At 41.7% G+C, this 25,008-nt stretch overlaps 1 protein-coding gene across 1 annotated transcript in view; it reads left to right on the top strand.

Moving 5' to 3' along the window:
* LOC124613796 (putative leucine-rich repeat-containing protein DDB_G0290503) overlaps positions 1 to 25,008 on the top strand; it is a 187,302-nt gene that overhangs the window by 124,496 nt on the left and 37,798 nt on the right. Inside the window, exon 7 of the mRNA XM_047142518.1 lies at positions 20,527 to 20,673. Coding sequence (XP_046998474.1) covers positions 20,527 to 20,673 — 147 coding nt within the window. The remainder of the gene's footprint in view (positions 1 to 20,526; positions 20,674 to 25,008) is intronic.

Here is a 25,008-nt window from a genome sequence, read left to right as displayed (position 1 = left end):
TTTCAGTGGGAGCATTAGGGAACAACTGACAAGAACCGAGGAAAGGAATACAGAAGAAGAGAATGGGTAACTTTGAGATATGAAATAGTGAAGGCAGCTGAGGATCAAGTAGGTAAAAAATGAGTGCTAGTTGGAAATCATTGGGTAACACAAGAGATACTAAATTTAACTGATGAAAGCAGTAAATATAAAAATTCAGTAGATGAAGCAGGTGAAAAGGAATACAAATGTCTCAAAAATGAGATTGACAGGAAGTGCAAAATGGCTAAGTGGAAATGGCTAGAGGACAAATGTAAGGATGTAGAAGCACAGATCACTAGGAAAATAAAAGAGACCTTTCGAGACAAGAGAACCACCTGTATGAACAGCAAGAGCTCAGATGGTAACCCAGTCCTAAGCAATGAAGGGAAAGCTGAAAGGTGGATGGAGTATACAGAGTGTCTATACAAGAGCAGTGTACTTGAGGTCAATGTTATTGAAATGGAAGAGGACATAGATTAAGATGAGATGTGAGATGCAATACTGTGTGAAGAATTTGACAACCCACTGAGAGACCGAAGTAGAAACAAAGCCCCAGGAGTGTATAACATTCTGTTAGAACTACTCACAGCCTTGGGAGAGCCAGCCATGAACAAACTCTTCCATATAAACACCCTCAGATTTCAAGAAGAATATAATAATTCCTATTCCAAAGAAAGCAGGTGCTGACATTTGTGAAAATTACCAAACTATCAGTTTAATAAATCATGGTTGCAAATTACTAAAATGAATTCTTTACAGATGAATGGAAAAACTGATAGAAGCTAACCTCGGGGAAGACCAGTCTGGATTCCATAGAAATGTAGGAACACACAAGGCAATACTTACCCTATGCCTTCTCTTAAAGCTAGGTTAATGAAAAGCAAACCTACGTTTATAACATTTGTGGAATTAGAGAAGGATTTTGACAATGTTGACCGGAATGCTATCTTTCAAATTCTGAAGGTGGCAGGGGTAAAATACAGGGGGCAAAAAGCTATTTAGAATTTGTACCAAATCCAGATGGCAGTTATAAGAGTCGAGGGGCACAAAAGGGAAGCAATAGTTGAGAGGGGAATGAGACAGGGTTGTATCCTACCCCCAATGTTATTCAATCTGTACATTGACCAAGCAGTAAAGGGAATCAGAGAAAAATTTGGAGTAGGAATTAAAATCTGGGGAGAAGAAATGAAAACCTTGAGGTTTGCCGATGATGTTGTACTTTCGTCAGAGACAGCAAAGGACTTGGAAGAACAGTTGAATGGAATAGACAGTGTCTTGAAATGATATAAGATGAACATCAACAAAAACAAAATGAGGATAATGGAATGTAGTTAAATTAAATCAGTTGATGCTGAGGGAATTAGATTAGGAAATGAGACACTTAAAGTAGTAAAGGAGTTTTGCTATTTTGGCAGGAAAATAACTGAGGATAGTTGAGGTAGAGAAGATATAAAGTGTGTCGACTGGTGACAGCAAGGAAAGTGTTTCTGAAGAAGAGAAATTTGTTAATATTGAACATAGATTTATGTGTCAGGAAGTCTTTTTTGAAAGTACTTGTATGGCATCTAGCCATTCATGGATATGAAACATGGACGATAAAAGTTTAGACAAGGAGAGAATAGAAGCTTTTGCAATGTGGTGCTACAGCAGAATGCTGAAGAGTAGTGGGTAGATCACATAACTGATGAGGAGGTACTGAATAGAATTGGGGAGAAGAGGAATTTATGGTACAACTTAACTGGAAGAAGGGTTAGGTTGGTAAGACATAATCTGAAGCATCAAGGGATCACCAATTTAGTATTGGAGGGAAGCATGGAGGGTAAAAATCATAGAGGGAGACCAAGAGATGAATGCACTCTGCAGATTCAGAAGGATGTAGGTTACGGTAGTTATTCGGAGATGAAGAGGCATGCACAGGATAGAGTAGCATGGAGAGCTGCATCAAACCTGTCTTTGGATTTAAGACCACAACAACAACATTCTATCATACTCCTTGGGATAGTACTGGGAAAAAATTTATCATTGTATGCACACACAAACCACTGAGCAAACGAATTAGACAATTTTGAATTCAAAATGGCAACTACCCTATGGAAGTGACATGGACACCAGAAAAAAAACCTTATTGTGGCTTCCTGGAGTCTGTTGTAAGATATGGAACAATCATTTTCGGAGAATGCATGTTGTGTACATAAAATATCATTGCTACAATACATGGTGTTTGTAATATATACGTAGTGATTATCGACAGCCACACCGACAATAGCTGCCCATTCTCTCGACTAGCTTCTTTGCCTCTAACTTAGTCAGTGGCCATATTTCTTATTTGTATGTGCTTCCTGTTATTATGTTCTGAGTAATAAAAGTCTATTTCAATCATAAGTGTGGATTCATCCTACTCTCCATTGAGTGTGGTGCGTGAATACCCACAGTGGTAACTCCGTTTTTCCCTTGATTTTGGTGCAGCCATAAAATTTTCTTGTCTTGTTACCCAACACACTCGTGCATCAAATTAATTCTTGTCAGACAACAGTAACATAGCAGGAATGACATGCCATGCTGCCGACTTCAGATGTCACTCTCTCGGGCAACTATGGATTTACATTCCAGAATGAGATTTTCACTCTGCAGCGGAGTGTGCGCTGATATGAAACTTCCTGGCGGATTAAAACCGAGTCTCGGTTGGGCACACATTTTTAATCTGCCAGGAAGTTTCATGGATTTACATTCTCATGAATGTTACTCACTACTGACATTCCATCCAGCATGTGATTTTCATTTCATGCAAGAAACACATTGCTCTGTTGAGGGCTCAGACCACTCACAGTTGTGTTTTAAAATGGCTATGACTGTTGCATGCATGCTGATCGCCCCTTCTGCACTTTTTGTGCTGTGTGTGACATGCTGACAACCCCTCTCCCACGCCGTTACAAAGATTTCATGTGACACTGTGCCTGAGACACTGCCATTGCACTCTGCTAACTGCACTTCACCACAACACACTGTTTCTCTGCCTCTCCTAGATGCTCACATGGTGCAACACGAGCATGTTGGATAGTTTCTGAAGTTATTGCAGCTACTCAAGGGCAGCCCAAAGACTTCATCTGCCCTGGTCAACAGTATTTTGGACATCCATAGCATCCACAGTGATGATACTAAATTCATGTGCTCAACTATTTGCATGAACACACTGACCTGATTAGCAACCTAATATTCTTGCCACCTGCCTCACCTAAATAGGCCAGCACGCATCACATTTTTATCAAGTACCTGTCTCGCTCACCAGAGGATACACTTAGTCATATCATACATGAAGAACAGCTGGGTGACAAATCACCATCACAGCTCTAGCACAAATTGCACATCCTCATCAACCCTGAAGTGCTTCTGGATGTGGCCCTATGAATATTGTGGGCAGTGAAGCTGCCCCCAGAACTGCAATTACAACTACTGTCACATGTCACTGAGCCTTTGGATCCCTGACTTCACCTCACTGACTACATGTACCCATAAAATATCATTTCCATCTCCTTCCCTCAGCAAGCCACGCTGAGTTGGCCATAGTTGGTAACAGTGCATCAACTCCCCCTCCTCCTTCTCCCCTCCCCCCTCCACATATGGCAGGAGGAGCACCATATCATGCATGATACAAGACAGCATCATACTGCCACTTGGGAGCCAGCCATTAGCCCTACTGGCTCTTGACCACCCCACTCTGCTCTCTCCTCTGGCGAACTGTGCAGCGATAGTAGCCAGCATAATATTGCAGATCATGCAAGCAACTCCCATCACACTTCACAACCTGTCTACCCACTATGCTGGTTCCACATGACATCTGGAAATGCCATGAGGAACTGTCAACCTCTTTGTGCATGGCACACAAATATGCTGCAAGGGCCAGTCTAAGTGCCTTGTCCTGCTTCACTGCATCAGGATGCTACCTCCAAGATCAGTCATCATCCTCTGTATCTTCATCATCCGGCAGACTTTATGTGCTCGATTGAACTACTAATCTACTCTTCCTTTTTGACATGGCTGTTGATTCAAATGTCACCCCTCCCTCCATTACCCCTCTGAGCCTTCCGTCATCATCAACGGTTCTATGAGCAGTCAACAAATCTGATATCACTGTTCATGGTGCCACCAATCTTTGGCTCCAACTTACACCTCAACTTCAATTCTTTTGGACCTTCCATGTCACTGCGATGGACAGCCTGGTCTTTGTGATCAATTTACTTACACAATTTAGTCTCTCACTGGACCTTCATGCAGCTCTCTTGCTTCACCACGCATTGGGTAAGCGCATTCCCAGCTTCTTTACCTCCACCCCTACCTCACCTGTAGCTATTGTGACTTTTTCATCTGTACTTCCTCTGAGTTTCTCTTGTCAGCTCCCTCGCCAAGATCTTGATTCAAAGCCAAGACACAGTTGCATCATGTACCAAAAACAACATCCTTGGTCAGCTGCTCACTAATGTGTCATCCAACTTGGCCCATGCTCTCCACATGGTCGGTGAACTCACCACTTCACAGCCACCTTGTACTGAGGGTCCTGCCAACTCACCACCCACCTCTTTGTTGCTACTCATGCTGCAAACATGCAAGGTCAGTGGCTCTCATTCCCTTAATGTTTTATGTGACATTTCTCCTCCCCCTTCTGAGAAACCCTGCACCCCACCCCCACCCAGCACCTCTGAACAACACGTTGACATGATGTGTAATGGTACCTGCTACAGGTTAACTACCATGGAACACCGCTGCCTACTACAAAGCTAGATGCCTTATTGCTAAGAAACTATGTCATGGAAAGTTAGCTATGCAAGAACTTTTAGTCGCTGGTACTGTATGCCTGTCTGATAGCAATAGGTCATCCCCAGTTCACCTGGTTCCTATTAAAGACAGTATCTTTCAGTTATGTAGAGACTGTCATAAACTCAACATATGTACTGTTATGGACAACCATCCATTATGGCACACTCAAGACTTTATGCAACAGAGCCAAGAATTGCAGTTCTTCAATGTTATTCTGAAGCACAAAGATAATATTCCAAAGACTGCCATTTTCACATCATTCAGCCTGTTTGAATATTGCTTTATACTATATGGCCTGAAAAATGCCATCACTCTCAAGCACTCAGTCATGGATGTTTACATCTTCACCATTATGGACACGAGTGAAATTTCAGTTGGTGCTGTTCTCCAACATGTTGGTGACACCTCACAAGTGCTCCATTTATTTTCCGAAAAACTTTTTTCCTCTCAACCCACATGGTCGACCTTCGATAGAGAACTGTTAGCGATCTATAAAGTTGTGTTTTACTTCTGTGAGGACATAGAGGAGCAAGAAGTTACAGTTTTTACTGACCACCAGCTGCTCGTAGATGCCCTCCATAACCCTGTGGCCAACATCATTCATCCCCCCCCCCTGCAATTTCCAGCACATGGATCTTATGTGCCAGTATATTACCAACATCCGCTACATTAGAGGCACCGACAATGCTGTGGCTTAGATGTTTGGACAACATGGCTGTGGAGAAACAGCGATTGCTATAAATTAACTCAGTATTAAGAAAACAGTCTTAATCATGATTTTTTTATTTATTTAGTGCCGACCAGTTTCAGCCCATTGCAGGGGCCATCTTCAGGACAAAAATATGGTCAACTGCTGGTGGCTCCTCTGACAGACATAAAAAAATCACAATTAAGACTGTTTTCTTAATACCGAATTCTGTGGCTGACTGTTGTGTGTGCACTCTATTTCCTCCCCAATCAACCTAAATCAGCTGGCTTACCTGCAAGCACAGGACCTTGAAATCCAAGACTTATTGCATCATCTTCTTCCACTTTGATCATTGAACCACATCATCTCCCTGGTTCTACGTTATTGGTTTTGTGTGACATGTCTACAAGTACACCCCCATCTGATGGTCCCTGCATCTCTTTGACTTCAAGTTTTTACAGTCTTACATGAGCTTGCACATCCTAGCATCATGGCTGCCACTCACCTGGTAACTGAGCATTTTGTCTGGCCCAGAATTCAAAAAGATTGTTTTCCTTGGGATCATGCATGTTTACTCTGCAGTAAAGTTAACTGTCATATCCAACCTCTTCTAGTGCAGGTTTTGCCACATCATCTCAACCTTGTCAGTTCTCTGCCCCCCACCTGATGGATTTAAGTAGATCCTCTCCATGATCGACTGTGCCATGCCAGCAAATGGGTGGAATCTGTTCCTTGGACATTTTGTCTGATGCAGTTGTGCAAGCCTTTGTAAATATTGGGTCTCTCATTTCAGCTCTCCCTCCTCCATCACAAGTGATCAGGGAGACAGATTGAGTATCTATTTATTTCTAAGCTGTGCACTTTATGCCATACCAACAAGTTCCACATCATGGCACATCACCCTCAATGTAATGGGTTAATCGATTGTTTGCACCGCATCCTGGAAGCTGCCCTCATGTGCCATGCCAGGTCCTTGGCCAATGCAATACCTGGGTTGCTACCTAGCTTCCACACTGCCCTCAAAGCTGGCCTCAATTCCTTCTTGGCTGAGCTCCTTTAATGTGAGCCTCTGGTACACTTGTGGCGGTTCCACCTGCTTTTTATTTTCTTCATTTGTTTGATGTACTTGGTGTTGACATACTGCGTTACTACACTGGTTGGAAATTGTGGTTTGTAATTTGGACACTGACTATGGTAAATAATGTAGCCAACAGATGCACAGTTGCGTTTCACAGTTTTTAATTTCATTTTACTCAGCCCCCCCCCCTCCCCCCCCCCCCCCCACCTCTCCTCCTCGCAATAATACCCAGTTATATGGCCAGTGCACTATTGTTTAACCTTCGATAAGCCTCATTAATAGTTTGCAGGTGCAATTCCACATTCTGCTACAATAGTTTACTGTTGAGCATCTACGAGCAGTAAAAACATAACCACAAAGTTCACAGTTCTTGAAAAATAATCAGGTATGTATGGAGCAGACACTGTCATTGTTTTTACACACGGCCTAATTGTTTAACACTTATTCCACAGTTAATTTGCAGCATTGTAGTTGTCTTAACCAGCACAGGTTACTCGTCAGGAACTTGGCCGTGGACTGACTGTCTTGTGACCAAAAATCAGGCTCTTACATGTAGTCACAATAATAGATGCTGAAACTACACATTGTTTAAAGTTAAATTTACAGAAATTACAATTAAAACTTAACTCACTCAATTAACTGAATACATCAAAAAATTGCATCTTTTTAACAGTTTCTTCTACTACAACGTTTAAGCCAAATTATTTGTTTAAATCCTGAAATTAACAAATATAGTTATGCAAACAATACCTTTGACAATACTGTTAATTACTTTGGAATTAATTCAGGGCTGGTTTTGCTAACATGTTTTTTAATAGAGCCAAATAGATACTTGAAGATTACTAGTATTTAGTCTTCCAAATCTTTACAATTATTACAGAATTTATTCTTGTTTATATGTCAACAATAGAATTTAAGTTACAAAACAGTCACTGATTTCATCCTGTAATGAAAGATACTAACTAGGAGTAGTCAAAATAAATTAGAAAATCTATTACATACATAAAACAAGGCACAAATATAGATCTGTAGTTATGATCTTTAAAAGTAGGGTTAACCTTACTCTATTATGAAAATGCAGGTTATATTCATGTATGTTAATGGTAATTAGTTAAAATTGAAAAAAAACTAATTTAAGGAGGCAGACGGAAAAACGAGAGGGGATTTAAAATTATCCCAGCTTGCTTTGGCACACACTTCCTGGCAAATTTGTTGAGGATGCCACTCCTCTTGGTCCATTGGAGTTCCCTGTTCTCACCAAGTGTGTCTGCTTTCACATCACTCAGCTGTGCATCTGCCCCCCCCCCTCCCCCCCCCCCCCCCCTCCCTGCCTGGCGTCCTTCCTTCACCCTCACTCCATGCTTCACATATTCTTAACACAAAGGCCTTGATCAGTGTGAGTTTGTTATGCTCCATGATCAGCCCATTCATGTGGCCTTGCAGACCCCATACTAGAGACCACACAGAGTGCTCATCTGGTCTGACAATACCATGGACATTCATCTATATGTCAAATGCCAAACCACTTCACTCAACAGTATTAAACTGTCGTGGACACTCTACGATGATCCTCTCTTGACTCCTGCCCTAGATGAGCTTCTCCCAAGTGCCAACTCCTCCTCCAAGTGCCTAGGTCTGCAACCTCCCAAGTGCAATTAACATAGTGCTTCCTCAAACTCAAGTGCAGTGTGTGATCTCCCCTGCCCCCACTGCTCCTTAATGTCACCTCCAAGTGTCAAGGTTTATATGCACCCTTTACTACAAGTGCCATGAGTGAAGCGCTTCCTCCTCTGGTGCCTTTAGTTACATCACCACCCACTACCCTTTCCACCATGATCACTTTCTGTGTCGATGTTTCACCTTACTGTATCAAGGACCTCTCGCTCCAGCTGCACAATGGCACACACTCTCTGTTTCATGTGCCCCATACTCCCTTTTGGCCCAACCAACTGTGATGTCACCCTACTCCATTCTTACCATCTTCCCGCTGGTGCCAATGGTGACACATCTGTGTCCATCGCACCAATGGCTGCCTTAGTGTCTCCATTCCTCTCAACCAGCAACCCTGCCTGGCTTGGTATGAGCTGATTCTCTTGTCTCATGTCAGTCACCCACTTCACCCTCCACGCAGCTACAAGAATGTAACTTCTTCTCCACCAACAACAAGCCGTTGCTCTCCATGAAATGGAGAATGGCCAGCCATGCCTCCTGTTGGTGCCAGCCATGACATGACTAGTCATGTCACTGTACTGACTTCGAGCCAACTGTCATCGCCTAGTGTGTTTATGCTTTTCATCCTCTCCCATACTCCGCACTGGCAGGGAGGGGGGTGGGTGTCTCTGTGGTGACTACTGACAGCTACACTGTCAATAACTGACCATTCTTTGAGCTAGCTTCTTTGACTCTGACTTACCGGTAGTTGGTGGCCATATTGCTTACTTGTATGTGCTTCCTGTTATTCTGTCAGAGTTACATGTAATAAAAGTGTACTTCAGTCACAAGTGTGGATTCATTCTACTCTCCACTGAGTGTAGTGTTTGAATACCCATATATATAATATTAAGCTTACTTATTCATGCTGCACTGTATTTCAGAACTGTTTTAACAGTTGTGTATATTTATCTTTATGAACTATTTACATTATTCAGGCTTAAGTTATCCATAGGAAACCACTTTCAACATATGTTTGATACTAGAGAAAAGAAAATTTCACATTTTCCTCTCATAGATTGAAACTATATTCCCACACTTGTCAATGTAATCAGTTCATACTGATAATTGTAAATTAAGATTAGTTATTTTTATACTGCATTTGAATCTCATTTAAATTACTTATGACAATGGAAAGTCTTTGTAGGGAGTAAAGCTGACAACTCATTGCATAGTTAGGACACTGAGTCACCAACAGACAAACGAGACTGAGAACATTGCTACCACTTGCATGAATACTTAATTATAGCTACCACACACACACACACACACACACACACACACACACACACACACACACAACCTGCACTGCTTCAGCTGCAACTGTATGGTGAGTAGTAAAATTTACTCCTTTCTGTTATTATATTACTTATACTGACATTTCTACTGAATATGAAACTGTCCCTCATCTCTTTGATTATTCCATAAATTAGATTTCCATTGCAGAAACAGGATATATCTTTTATTTTTATTATTGCTTCACATGTTACCAATATTTTTCCAGTAACTACAGATTATCCTTTCTATTTATTTATCACTTTAATTTTCATTTTGAAAAGATTGCATACCTGAAATTTCTAGTTTGCTGTCAATGTATTTGGCAGCAGATCAACGTATTGCAGAAAACTGGTTTCATGGTAAATCCACCAATAATGAACAAAACACAGATTTAAATAGATCTGAATGATTTTTACATTTATTGTTACTAATATCAACATGATGACCACTCTCAGATTCAAATTCTTATCACAGGATACACTTTCATAAACCCATCAAACAGTATGACAGTGGCACAGTAATCACAGTGCTCTTTCACATACAAAATCTGATGAGAAAACATCACCACATGGTCTGTTAACACTCAGCTTTCCAGGTACATGACAAAAATGCACAAATGTCCATGTTGTTGACATAAAGTCATAAACAGAAATGGATATTGTTCCCAGTTTAGCTCAAAGAAACTAACAAAAGATAATGACATTAGACTAAATGTTTCTTCCGTGATATCAAAGAATTCACGATTGGCAAATAAATTTCACAATATTAATACAGCTGCAGATTTTCACCAGTGTCTGTTCTTTCAGACATGTATGCACGTCCAAAGGAATAGACAGTGTAAAACAAGTATATTAAAAAAATTAAAAAACTTGATGTCTAGATGTGCACATAACTGTTGTTTAATTACACCCACTGGATGTGTGGTCTAGGGGTAGCGTCTCTCATTCATAATCAAAATGCCCTCAGTCCCATGTTTGAAACCCACCACTGCTTAAATTTTGAATAAAAATCATCAGCAATGGCGGCCAAAGACTTTCGGTATGAGATCCCTCCTTCACTCTACCAACAGCCTTGTCAAGAGGGTGGAGAAGCAGACCAGGGTGTATAAACTCTGGGACAACCGAGAAATCCGGGAAAAACCTGGGAATTTTTTTATCTGGGATAAAACCAGGAAAAACTGGGAAATTCTTTAGAATTCTGGGAATTTTTCATTGTTTTAGTCTTCAGCTACATTTTTGTAATTTGAACTGGTAGGAACTGATGGTCTAACAAAGAATTATACTGTATCCTGCTACTGCAGAATAATACTGCAGGAATAAAACATAAACAGGAGAATAAAACTGAAATAAAACATTAAGTTGCTAAGGAAATGCACCATGTACAACAAGCACCTGCCAAAAGCAAAATGTGTCAAACATTTTAGGACGAGGACTATGGAATACTTCATAACAGCACACTGCTTTCAATCAACTTGATGTCACAAATTTTGAGCAGTTGCCAGTGGGCTCATGCGCATGCATAAGTGAGTTGTGTATGAGCTCTACCTTGTCCTGCTTCTGGCTATTTGAGTCTTGAAGTGTGGCTGCAGTAGTAGCAAGAAACAGTAACGCTACCTAGAAAAAATTTTCTGGCGTGCCCAAGCTGCCAGATTCGCATGTGCACACAGCAGTCTAAGTTGTAGTGGGGAGGGGGATAGTGACCCGTGTTTTAAGTTTAGTGATTTTGCTGTTTCCTCTTCATTTACAGTGTGTGAAAACAAAACGGATTTCTGTGGCAGGGAACTATCAAGTGAATTAAAATACACTCACATAATTATAAAAGGCTAAAACATGTTATTAGTTTCAGTTTTCTGATTTTATTCTGTTTACACATTTTTGGTAGTCAAGTATCAATTGCCTTGAGGTTTGCTAAATAAACCTTTAGTAATCTTTACCGCAGATGCAGTCAATTTATAAGAAACGAAGTGTTTCATTTCACACTATTGGTGAGTTTCAACTTTTCACTGAATTTCAGGTGCACATTTCCATCTCTTGGCACAAATGGCATTATGCCATAATAGAGAACCAAACGTGAGACAATACAGTACTAGTACTCCAATTAAATTTGCACCTCAAAAAGTGCACTGCAAAGCTCAATATCAGGATGGGGTTTCCTCTATTGTGAATCTGGACATGTCCTTCAAGCCGAATTATACATTTTAGTATGGTTGAATCTGGACATGTCCTTCAAGCCAAATTAAGCATTTAAGTATGGTTTACGGAATCCCTATGTTCTTGGAGTATCCTCTGATGTCATATTTCTTCTGTGACGTAATGTAAGACTTCTTAATGCGATATGTGTATGAACATACAGGCTTCCTACGTTGTTGTAGCTGTCCATGCGCAGTAACATCTGTTTTCTGGCAGCTACTAAAGTGAACCTATATCTTAGAGGCTGTGGAAAATATTGCAAATGATTCTTTGAAAAGCATTATTTTCAAAGGAAATTTCCTTTAATGCAAGATGAGTTATGTTAAATGTGATAATGTGCAATGAATTTCTTAAATCACAGAGCATTTGACTCTCATTTAAAATTTACACTTTGAGGGTCAGCCACTTAGAATATTTTGTGCCCAGAAAGCCAGACATTAATGTCATTGTTTAAAATTTTACTGGTCATTTGTGTGATGTACCTTAAAGTGTAACACATCTTGAAAAGACCAATACTATATATGAAAGCTTAGAATTTCTTGTAGCTTATTAATCTTAAGACCAATATTTTATGTGAAAACTTAATTTTTCTTGTAGTTACACTAAATTAACCATTAACATTTCCTATTTGTGTATTCATGCTACTTAACATTGATGTTGCTACTGGCTGACTACATCACGTTTCCTATGCTCTGAATATCTGTTGTCACTGGCTGGTGAGAGCAAGTGATATGAGCTGTGATTGGCTTCAAAAGTGCATTGCAATCTCTATTTCAATGCTTTGGAAACTAATGTGCTGTGTTTGGTAGGATTCGAATTTATACTTTCATAATATGAAAATAAGCAGGTTATCATAAAATAAAAATATGCAGAGTACACATTGCTGCACATCAAAGATCTTTCCAAAATGCATTTCTTTTTTTCTTTTTTTGTTTATTTTTCCTTGCCAAGTTTGGTTTTCTAAAGTGCCGGGAAGCTCTACAGTGGTGTATAAAACCTTTACCATTCAAAGGATTGATAGTTTTACAGCTCCAAGGGAAAGTACACTGTCACTTATCATCAAAAAAGTATATTTTCACCTTGGAAGAAGTGTATTTTCACATGGGAAGAAGTACGTTTTACTCTGTGAGATCCAGGAAAAATCCAGGAACTTTTTTTTTCTTATCTGGTTGTGCACCCTGCAGACAGAGGTGGCACCACTCACTTGCCCCTAAAGGCAGAAAATCTGTGATGATCAATGTCATGAGGATACATAAGACAATGGAAACCACTATATTAAAGACACATAACATGTATCCACAGGACACGTGGCCTGTAATTGAAAAAGTGGTATATTGATCTCTCCAGTGGCAGAAGATTCCAGACTAGTTCCCCACTCATATCTCTGTTAAGGGGGAGATGGCCATGCAAAAAAGATTGAATAACCAACAAGGATAACATTCGATGAATCAGGGTGTAGGCTGTCAGAACTTTGAATCTGATAGGGAAGCTACAAAATCTGAAAAGGGAAATGCGAAGGTCAGTGAAGGGAAATGGAAAGACAACAAGAATTTCTGATCAGATGGAGTATAGAGTAATATCAACAGCAGCAGAAAATTGTATAATGGGAGTAGGATTCATTATGAATACAAATGTAGGACATAGAGTGAGTTACTGTGAACAATTTGGGATAGGGTTGTTCTCATCAGAATCAGGTGCGACAGAGATTGAGTTACTGTGAACAGCTCAGTGATAGGGCTGTTCTCATCAGAATCAACTGCAAACCGTCACTCACAATGATAGTTTAGTATACATGCTGACATTACTAGCCGAAGATTAAGAGATAAAGAAAGTATATGAGGATACTGACAGGTAAAGTGAGATGAAAATCTAACAGTCATAGGTGATTGGAATGTGTTTGCAGGGGAATCAGTAGAAGAAAAGGTTATAGGAGAATATGGGCTCAGTACTAGGAAGAAGAAAGGAGAAAGACTAATTGAGTTCTGCAATAAATTTCAGCTAGTAGTTGAGAATACCCTGTTCAAGAATCACAAGAGGAAAAGGTGTACTTGTAAAAGGCTGGGAGATACAGGAAGATTTCAGTTAGATTACATCATAGTCAGGTAGAGATTCTGAAATCAGATACTGCATTGTAAGGAATACCCAGGAGCAGATATGGACTCAGGTCACAATTTAGTAGTGATGAAGAGTAGAAAAAAATCTCCATCTGAACAGGCCTTGGAAGGCCCAACAGTACCAACTGGCCGCCATGTCATCCACAGCTCACAGGCATCACTGGATGCAGATATGGATGAGCATGTGGTCATCAAACTGCTCTCCCAGCCATATATCAGTTTACGAGACCGGAGTCACTGCTTCTCAATTAAGTAGCTCCTCACTTTGCCTCAAGAGGGCTGAGTGCAACCTGCAGGCCAAGAGTGCTCGGCAGACCGGATCGTCACCCATCTAAGTGCTAACCCAGTCCAACAGCGCTTAACTGTTGTATCAGACAGGAACCGATGTTACCACTGCGGCAAGGCCGTTGGCCAATGAAGAGTAGGCTAAAGTTTTTTATCGCTATAGATACTGTAATAAGGAATGGCTTAGTAGGTAGTTTGGTTGAAGAGGAATGGACATCTCTAAAAAAGGCAATCATTGAAGTTGGAAAGGAAAACTTATGTGCAAATAAGGTAACTGTGAAGACACCATGGGTAAGAGGAGAAATACTTCAGGTGGTCAATGAAAGAAATAAGTACAAAATTGTTCCAGGAAATTCAGGAATGCAGAAATATAAGCCACTTAGGAATGAAATAAGTAGTAAATGCAGGGAAGCTAAGGCAGACTAGCTGCAAGAAAAATCTGAAGAAATCTAAAAAGAAATGATTGTCGGAAGGACTGACTCAGCGTAATCAAAACAACCTTTGGTGAAATGAAAAGCAAGGGTGGCAGCATTAAGATTGCAATAGGAATTCCACTGTTAAATGCAGAGGAGAGAGTAGGTAGTTGGAAAGAGTGTATTTAAGGATTCTGTGAGAGCAAAGAATTGGTTGATGATATGGAAGAAGAAAAAACAGGAGTCAATATAGAAGAAATGGGGAATCCAATATTAGAATCAGAATTTGAAAGAACTTTGAAAGACTTAAGATCAAATAAGGCATAAGGGATAATTTTCTGTCAGAATTTCTACACTCACTGGGGGAAGTAGCAGTAAACTGACTATTCACATTGATGTATGGTATGTATGAGTCTACCAATATACCATCTGACTTTCAGTGAAACATCATCCACACAATTTTGAAGATTGCAAGAGCCAATCAAGTGCTAGAATTATCACACAAGTAGCTCAACAGCTCAAGCATCCAAGTTGCTGACAAGAATACTATACAGAGGAATGGGAAAGAAAATTGAGAATGTGTTATGTGATGATCAGTTCAGGTTTAGGAAAGGGATAGTCAACAGAGATGCAGTTCTGATGTTGCAGTTGATAATGAAGCAAGACTGAACAAAAATCAAGACACATTCATAGGATTTACCACTCTGGAAAAAGAATTTGAAAATGTCAAATGGTGCAAGATGTTCAAAATCCTGAGAAAAATAGGGGTAAGCTATAGGGAAAAACAGGTAACCTACAATAGGTACAAGAGCCAAGAGGGAACAATAAGAATAGAAGATCAAGAACAAAGTGCTTGGATTGAAAGGGGTGTCAGACAGGGCTGCAGTCTTTGACCTCCACTGTTCAGTTGGAATTAAAATTCAAGATGAAAGGATAGCAATGATAAAATTTTCTGATGACATTGCTATACTCAGTGAAAGTGAAAAAGCATTACAGAATCTCTTGAATGGAATGAACAGTCTAATGGGTGTGCAGAATTTAGACAGAGGGTATTCATCAAAGAAAGACAAAAGAAATGAGAAGTAGTAGAAATGAGATCAGTGAGAAGCTTAAAATTAGAATTAGTGATAATGAAGTAAGTGAAGTTAAGGAATTCTGTTACCTAGGACGCAAAATAACCCATGATAGATGGGGCAGGGGAGGACATAAGAAGCAGACTAGCTCTGGGAAAAATGGCATTCCTGGCCAAGAGAAGTCTACTAGTAACAAATGTAGCCCTTAATTTGAGGAATAAATTTCCGAGAACATACATTTGGAGCACATCATTGTATGGTAGTGAAACATGGACTATGGGAAGAACAGAACAGAAGATAAGCAAAGCATCTGAGATGTAAAATGCTGAAACTGGTTGCCTAATAAAATAAGGTTCAAAATTGATGGCTGAAAGGTGTTTAATTTGGCATCCTCTACTGAAAATTAGGTGGACTGATAAGGTATGGAATGAGGAAGTTCTCAAGAGAATTGATGAGGAAAGGAGTGTGGCGCCGATGAAATCGACACCAACATCGATATGCATTCATCTATGGACTCTAAGCATTATCTTTGGTTGTTCTGCCATGTTCTGTTCAGTTCTTTGTGATCCTTGTATGTGTTAAGGTTAATAAATGAACTATTGCTAAATGGGTGTGATTATTGGTGCAACCAACCCGGTAATCCTCCTCACTGGTGACCCCGAGTTGTAACGTCTTCCATTTTTGCTGTTTTACTGTGTTCGCAACCTCCGCGTCGGTTATTTTTGCGTGTATTACATCGACACAGAATTTGAACAATGACTTCGGCCCAGCGCGTAGTGCCGGATTTTGTGATTGACATGCATCATGTTGTCGGCAATGTACACCCGCTAGGACTACAACACGATGCCTCTCACTTGATGATTCCGCCAATTTCACCGTACTTTTCGAGCCTGCAACAATAAATGAGGTTAGGAGTGCGCATGACTCCGGCTATCAAACGCCTTTGTTCTTGCCACATGTTCCCTCCCTCATTGACCATGCAGTTACCTCTTATGGATCTCCGTGCAGTGCGGAACTGATGCCGATTTCTGCAAATGCTTCATCGGACAACCTACTACCACCAGGACAATGATTTGCCACACTGCAATCCATGCAGTACCACGCGGATACCTGCTACGTGGCTGGAACTGCTTCGTTCACAGGTCTACCACCTCAGCATCCGGCCACGCCCACGCCTGCCTCGGTTCAGCGTCAGCACATGCCTTCCTACTTCAATACCTCACCCTGCAACAGGAACAATAACTTGTTATCTGTGCCTGACCTCCACCTCCACCCCACTGCTATGCCTCAGTGTTTTGTGCCACGACATTCACCTTATCCGCACACCGTTTTGAATGGAGTGACTATGAACAGTGAACATTCACACATTCCATCCCACGTTCGACACCATTTCCCACACTGTGCTTCTGGACAGCCCTCACTTCCCTGCAACACAGGTGGCCCCGGCTCTGATCATATGTTGAGCCTTCCATGGACTAACACGCGTTCTCAAACTTTGAACTTTTTCTCACCTGTCGCCCCTGCGCCGGCTCCAGTCAAGCTCTCACTACCATTCTCGGCACATCTCAGTGCCTCATCCGCATTGGTCTTCCGTGATGCATCAATCCGAACACACCTGCAACATGTTGAGCTTCTGCAATCGCAATCGACACATTACGGTGTCTCACCCACGTCGTGCTTCCGCGTCGCGACGGATCGCGCTCAACCACAGTGTGTTACCTTCACGCTGCCACCCGAACAGACATCGTTACCACATCCCCTGGAGGCACACTCTCCTGGAATATTACAGCAACAACAGCTTGATTCAGGCAGTGCCCCGACGAACTCAACTCAACCTATTCTTCTGAACATTCTACAACGCTTACCAACACTGCCGCTGTTTAATCCCGACAGAGCAACAACCTGGTTCAAAATTGTGGACAAAGTGTTCAACCATTACAAACTCGACGAGTCAACCAGGTTACTGTGCCTCATCATCCACCTGCACGACCAGGAGGACTTGATTGCTGACCTGGTCGATGCCCCAGACTCATCTACCCAATACACTATAGCCAAAAAGACAGTTCCACGTTGGGTTGCACTCTCAACTGAGGCAGCAATACGGCAAGTGCTCCACGTTGAACAACTAGGCAATGACAAACCTTCCCAGCTCTGGAGATGGCTACGTGGCCTGGTCAGCGACGATCTATTCTCTGACGCAGCTCTCCTCGCCATCTGGTCAGATAAACTATCTCCTCACATCCGTTTTGCTCTGGCTCAAAGGTCTCCTGAACCTGTCGAGCAAAGAATGACGATTATGACGATTGCTGACAAGCTACACGATGCATTTCTACTCTATTTCGCCAGCCACTGCCTACCTGACAAGTCTCAGGTTCAGGCTCATAGCCCTGCAGCCGGATGTGGCCGGGGCCGTACTGTGTCGACCATTCCGCTCGCTCTGGGAAGTAGTAAACAAGCAACTGGGAATTTCTGCTCTCTCCGGGAAGCAGTAAACAAGCAACTGGGAATCCACTGGCTCCACCCATGGTCATGTCCCCTCCTGCAACCAAACCTGCTGCGGCCACTAAACCTCAGCCACCACCACTGGCAACGAACTTTCCACAGGAAACGCAACCACACTACCCGTACTGTTACTTCCACACACGGTTTGGTGAGGCAGCACGGAACTGCAGATCACCCTGCTACTTCCCAAATGCCAATAGCAGTTAGGTCTGGGTGCTGCCTCCTGTGCACAACATGACAGGCACCCCCCAGTGCTCCATTCTGTCCAGGAACGACCGGATAATTGTGGATGACTTTACATTAAAGACATTTCGTTGGGATATCTTTTCCTAGTGGACACAGGCGCCGATGTTTCGCTGCTGCCTACATTCTTAGCATCATCGAACATCCGCTCTCATCATACTTCACTGCAAGCTGTGAATTCAATTGAACTACAATGCTCGGGTTCAACTTCCCACGTTGTCTCACTCTCCGCAAACTGCAAACTCGAATGGACTTTTTTAGTGTGTGAAATTGACAATCCTATACTAGGCATTGACTTCTTGCGACACCACAAACTTTCACCGGACCTAGTGCGAAACACCGTGTTTCATCATCCGTCCAAGAATCACTTCCCCTGTGCTCCATCGAGCAACACCCCCCCTCCCGTGACACATCAGTCTGGGCTCATCTCATCCGTACAAGCTCGTCTCTGTCGAAGACGTTACAAGAAACTGCGCACAAGTGCCTTGTCGATCTTGAATATGTCGCTCGCCCATCTCAGTCCACCACTGATGTCAGACACATAAAGGGTGCTGACAATATCGTTGCGGATTTCCTTTCACGAGTCCATTCGCTGATAGACCTCTCTGAACTGCCTAACGTCCAACCCACTGACGAGGAAACACAAAACCTGATTTCAGACTCTACTTCTTCACTACACTTCATCCGCACCACCTTCCCTGGCATTTCTGGTGAGATCTGGTGCAGTATGGGCACGTTACGCACCCTCATTGCAACCACGCTCTATCGAGCTGACTTCAATGCATTGCATAATTTAGCCCACCCCAGTGTTTGTGCGTCAGCCCGCCTCGTAGCGGAGTGCTTTGTGTGGAGAAATGTCAACAAGGACTGCCAGCAATGGGCACACTCCTGCATCGCATGCCAATGCTGCAAAGTACACAAGCACACTTCACCCCCTCGGCACCTTTTCGATTCCTCCTGGGCGTTTGCAGCATATTCATATTGACATTGTTGGCCCTCTCTCCCCCTCTAATGGCTTTCGTTATGTTCTCTCGTCTATCGACCGAACAACTCACTAGGTCGAGGCTGTCCCCCTCCCCAATATTACGGCAGAAACTGTTGCTCGAGCTTTCGTCGAGTCATGGGTATCGCGTTTTGGATGTCCAGCTATCATCACGACTGACCAGGGCAGACAATTTGAGTCAGCCCTGTTCAACGGGATTTGTAACATTTGCGGCATCCGGTGCATCCGTACCACAGCATATCACCCACAAAATAACGGGCTAGTCGAGTGCTGGCACCGCACTTTCAGTGTGGCTCTTCAATGCCACAGCTCTCTATGGACAGAGGCCCTTCCCCTTGTTCTACTCATCAATCATGTGATAAGGCACAATAGCCGAGTTCATATATGGCCAGAACATTGTTCTCCCTGGTGAACTTGTGAGCTCTTCCACTTCTCTCCCTCAGTCTGACTTACCTTCCTTTGTGGACGGTGTCGGACGCCACTTCATAAACCTCCATATCCCTCCGCCCGCCATCCATTCCCACCCTAAGGTTCACGTCCCGAAATCTCTGGACAATTGCGAGTACGTCATGCTCCGAGATGACACTGTCCGTGCTCCCCTCCTACCTCCATATACCGGCCCGTACCGAGTTCTCCGGTGCTCAGCCAACACCTATGACATCCAGATCTTTTCCCATACTATTGTTTGTATTCCATGTTGAATATTTTATTTATTTTAGAATAAGGTAGAGGAGTACATGATGGTCACAGTGATTACAATTGGAATTCAATACAATACCCTAAGGTTCACGTCCCGAAATCTCTGGACAATTGCGAGTACGTCATGCTCCGAGATGACACTGTCCGTGCTCCCCTCCTACCTCCATATACCGGCCCGTACCGAGTTCTCCGGTGCTCAGCCAACACCTATGACATCCAGATCTTTTCCCATACTATTGTTTGTATTCCATGTTGAATATTTTATTTATTTTAGAATAAGGTAGAGGAGTACATGATGGTCACAGTGATTACAATTGGAATTCAATACTATTAACTACGTTTCCAGTATCATATATTTTATGGTTAGACTTGTATATGCTGCTGTATAGTGTAAAAGAAATACATTTCTTTTTATTAGGCAAATTTAGTAAAAGAAGAATATGCTGAGAAGGAGCAGCAAATAATTTTATATGAACAACGTTTAAATGAAGCCCAAAATGATTTAGAAGAATTGAAGACTATGGTGCAAGAACAAGCATCTCAAGCTGAGAGCTATAAGAATAAGGTACCGTATAGAGTCATTTTTCATTATAGAATACAAATTACAATTGTGTCAAACATGAGAACTAGCAGTGGTCACACTTATTCAGAGACATACTCATGAATACAAGCTACATACTAATCATACATAACCTGAAAATCAGCTGCAAGTAGTAGTATCTACAATATAGTGGTAATTGTCCATTACACATCAAACACTTACTCACCTAAACTGATGGAAAACATACCTGTGCCAACAATGGATCTCTTTATGTACTCATCTCACAGTTATCTTCAGCACTATGAAAAGGATAGACTGCTACTCACCATATAGTGAAGATGTTGAGTCACAGATAGGCACAACAAAAGGACTGTCAAATAAGCAAGCTTTCAGCCAAAAGGGCCTCCAGCCAAATTATACAACATACAATTATGCAAACGAAACCCACACACACATGACCACAGTCTCTGCCTACCAAGGCCAGACTGCGAGCAGCAGCACATGATGAGAAAAGCAGTCTGAGTAGTGGGGGTAAGGATGAGGCTGGGGTGGGGAGGGGGAGGCATAGCAGGGTAGGTGTGGGGGACAGTAAAATGCTGATAGTGGGAACATACATGGAAGAGGTGGAGGGAGGGTAGGGCAGCTTGCTGCAGTCAGCAGGTTAGACAATGGGTGGCTGGGGGGGGGGGGGGGGGGGGCAGCAGAAAAGGATAGCAGTAAAAAGACAGAGAAGGGGACAAGTGGGTGTAGGACAATGACTAACAAAGGTTGAGGGCAGGAGAGTTACAGGAATGTAGGATATATTGCAGGAAGAGCTCCCACTTGCTCAATTCAGAAAAGCTGGTGTTGGTGGGAAGGATCCAAATGCCCAACACTGTGTTGGGCTGTGTGCTTAGCAACTGGGCTGTCCAGCTGTTTCGTGGCCACAGTTTGTTGGTGGCCATTCATGTGGAGAGACAGCTTGTTGATTGTCATTCCCTGTGTAGAACACAGCACAGTGTTTGCAACTTTGCTTGTGGATCACATACTGGTTTCATAGGTAGCCCTGCCTTTGATGGGTTAGGTGATGCTTGTGGCCGTACTGGAGTAGGTGTTAGGGGGATGATGTATGGGACAGGTCTTGCATCTAGGGCTATTACAGGAATATGAGCCGTGAGGCAGGAGGTTTGGAGCAAGGATTACATAGAGATGTTCGAGGACATTGTGTAGGTTTGGTGAGTGGCAGAATGCCGCTGTTGGGAGGTTGGGAAGGATAGTGGGTAGGATGTTCCATGTTCCTCATTTTAGGGGATGATGAGAGGTTGGCAAAACCCTGTGGAGAATATAATTTTAATACTCCAATCCAGGGTGGTTCTGAGTCACAAGGAGAATGCTTCTCTGTGGCCAGACGGTGGGACTTTGGGAGGTGGGGGGTGACTGGAGAGCTAAGGAATGGCAGGTATGTTTCTGTACAAGGTTGACAGGGTAATTATGGTCCATGAAGGCCTCGATGAGATTCTTAGTACGTCTTGAGAGGGACTGCTTCTTACTACAGTTGTGTCGGCCACCCGTGGTGAGCATAGGAGCATAGCATCAGTGACAGACACATCTTTGAATTTGAAAAAAATGAATAATCTAGGCAGTGCCAGTGCTTTCTAGGGCTTGGGTGTCAAAGAGGTAGTGGAAATACACTTGCACAACAATCTAGTAAACTATGATAGCGGATTTCAGCTTAACGCAGTGTGGGATTCCTCAATTGAGAAAATACATCAGGAATGCTTCATTCTGAAGGTGGTAATGGTAGAAGACAGATTGGACAGCAAGTGGAACTTCACACCTGTGCCATTGCTGTGCGATACCCTATCACTGGTCACATCACGCTCCCCCACCACTGATTCAGCACCCTTCCTGGGGGCGTGTGATTAGCCCACCTGCAGAAGTGGACAGTGGTTAAATGATGTTATAGATCGATGGAACACAACATCCTGAAAATTCACATGAAGAAGATACACAAAACTCATAAAAATAGTGTGAAAAGAGGACACCACCACTTGGCTGGTCACCGGAGAAGATTTCATTATTGGAACATGCTGAGAAAGCCTGCAATCACATATACTGTTAATATGAATTTCACTGATATTTCTAGGGATAGTATGCTGCACGAGACTTAAGGTTTCATTAACAGAGCCCTTGCAGCCTGTTTGTTCTGGCACTGACAAGAAATATTTGTTGAAAATATTCGCTGCATTTTCAGAATTGCATATTGGATTTCCTTCCAGTTTGATTTCAAAATCTACTGAAGTTCCCTTGTTCTTGCTAATCAGCCTGTTAACAGTTTCCTATGTAGCCATCATGTTGTTATTGGAGTTGTAATTTCATGTTTATAATATATTGCTTTTAATTTTGTATCAACTTCTTTAGAATCTTACAGTAAATTTTATGGTGACCAATTTTGGCTGTGTCCTTAGACCTTCTAAATGTAATAAAGGTCTGTCTTTGTTTTGCATGATTGTTTAATTCCATTAGTGATTCAGGGTTTATTCGAGGACGTGGAAATATTATGTCTAACTGTTTAATTTCGTTGGTGATTCAGGGTTTGTTCAGGGATGTGGAAATGTTGTGTCTAACTAATGTTTTTGAAGAAACCTCTTCAAAGGAAGATGAGAATTCATTTATGAATATATAAAATTTAATGTTAACCTCATACACACTGTATACAGTTACAGTTTATGTTTAAGGATTTCCAGGGACTGTTTATAGTTCCTGCTGGAAGAACACCCATGACAGCCAGCAGCTTGGTTGCAAGTGCTACTAAATGAATGTTTGTTATGCCATGTTATTAGCCAACCATGCATGACCTTGAGCTGCAGCGGGTTGCAATGTTTACAAATTACAGAGCTCAGATTGTTGCTACTTTGTCCACACAACACAATCTGCTCGATGTGCTTAAAATGTTGGGAATGTTTTTCCAGTGGTGTGACTATAGTCATTAACCTTATTGACTTCCATGTGGTTATTGCTTTCTTGAGAGGTGTTCTGGTACACATATTGAAAGCTATTCATTATGGCCAGATAGCCTGTTCAAGACTCACATGATGGTGAAGGCATGGCACATATTTACATCTATAAGTAAATTGGCTATCAAGGTCTCTTAGATGTGATCCTATTGAAAAAGTTAGCTACTAATGTAAGATTGTATAAATTCATCAGATGTTAAAGTTTTACATTGTTGCTGCCTTTATTTAGAAAGTTTACATTAAAATCCTCAAGTATAATAATTTCATTATATTTAAAAAATAAAGCAGATCACTGTATTTGTGTGTGAACCAGAAAGACCCTGAAGTTAGCTCCAGCTTCCCTGTAAATTGTCACTACTATTACTGTTGAACAGTCTCTTGTTACATCTACTGCACCATTGTTGTAAACAGTATTTCTTTACATATGTAGCTCTAAATAATATTATTTTTAATGAAGATAGCTGCACCAACTCTTGTCCTGCTATCTCTAGAGTACTGGCTAGTAATGTTGTCATTATATAAATGTAACAAGTCAGTTCCATTTGTAATATAGTGTTCTGAAAATTGTATTTCAGCATTGTTTGCGCAGTTTCTTTCTTTTATATTTACTGCTAACTGATCTGCTTTGCTTAGAAGTCCTCTTATGTTTTGACAAAAGATGTACAGTTTTTGCTTATTTATTGTGGTGTCATTTATCTTTGAGGTTGCTTCTTCATCGTGCTTCTGATTAAAAAGTCCTTCAGATGGGAGGTGTGCACTACTGTCCATCTACCTATTGTTCCATGTACTCCCTGTGTGGCTATTGTGTTTTTTCTATAACAAAAAGTGGGTCAGCATTGGTCAATGAAGTAGAAATCTTTATTTCTGTTGCAAATCGATTTCAATCACTGTGTGCCCATCATCAGTGCTGGTGTTAAATCCCTATGGACTTCTAAATACAATTAGTAATGTTGCAATATCTGCACATATCACTGAGCATTACTTGCCAGACTGAAGGCACAAATTCAACGAGTTGTGGTGTGGTGATAATGGTGCATGCAACTCCTGATGGAGACCCAATTAAAAAAAAAATTCTATTGTCTCTTCTTCTTCTTCTTTTTCTTCTGCAGGTGATGTTATGCTTGATGTTGAGACAACAGCTTCCAAATAGAAGAGCATTTTCTTTAAGCTTGTTTCTCCACTTGTAGACCAGTTGATAAATCAGATTAGATTATAGCCTGATACAAGGATCACCAGTCTCCTCAGGAAGTGTAAAGGGCCTAATTGCATGACTTGGTGAATCATATTTCAGCTTCACACTCTCACCATACGAGAGTATTTTTGGTTGTACTTGTATTTACATCTTCATGACAATTTGTGAATT

Source organism: Schistocerca americana, chromosome 4, assembly GCF_021461395.2.
Source record: "Schistocerca americana isolate TAMUIC-IGC-003095 chromosome 4, iqSchAmer2.1, whole genome shotgun sequence".
Classification (NCBI taxonomy): Eukaryota; Metazoa; Arthropoda; class Insecta; order Orthoptera; family Acrididae; genus Schistocerca; species Schistocerca americana.
The sequence above is the reverse complement of the archived record's forward strand: the minus strand, read 5'-3'. Positions and strand labels throughout refer to the sequence as shown.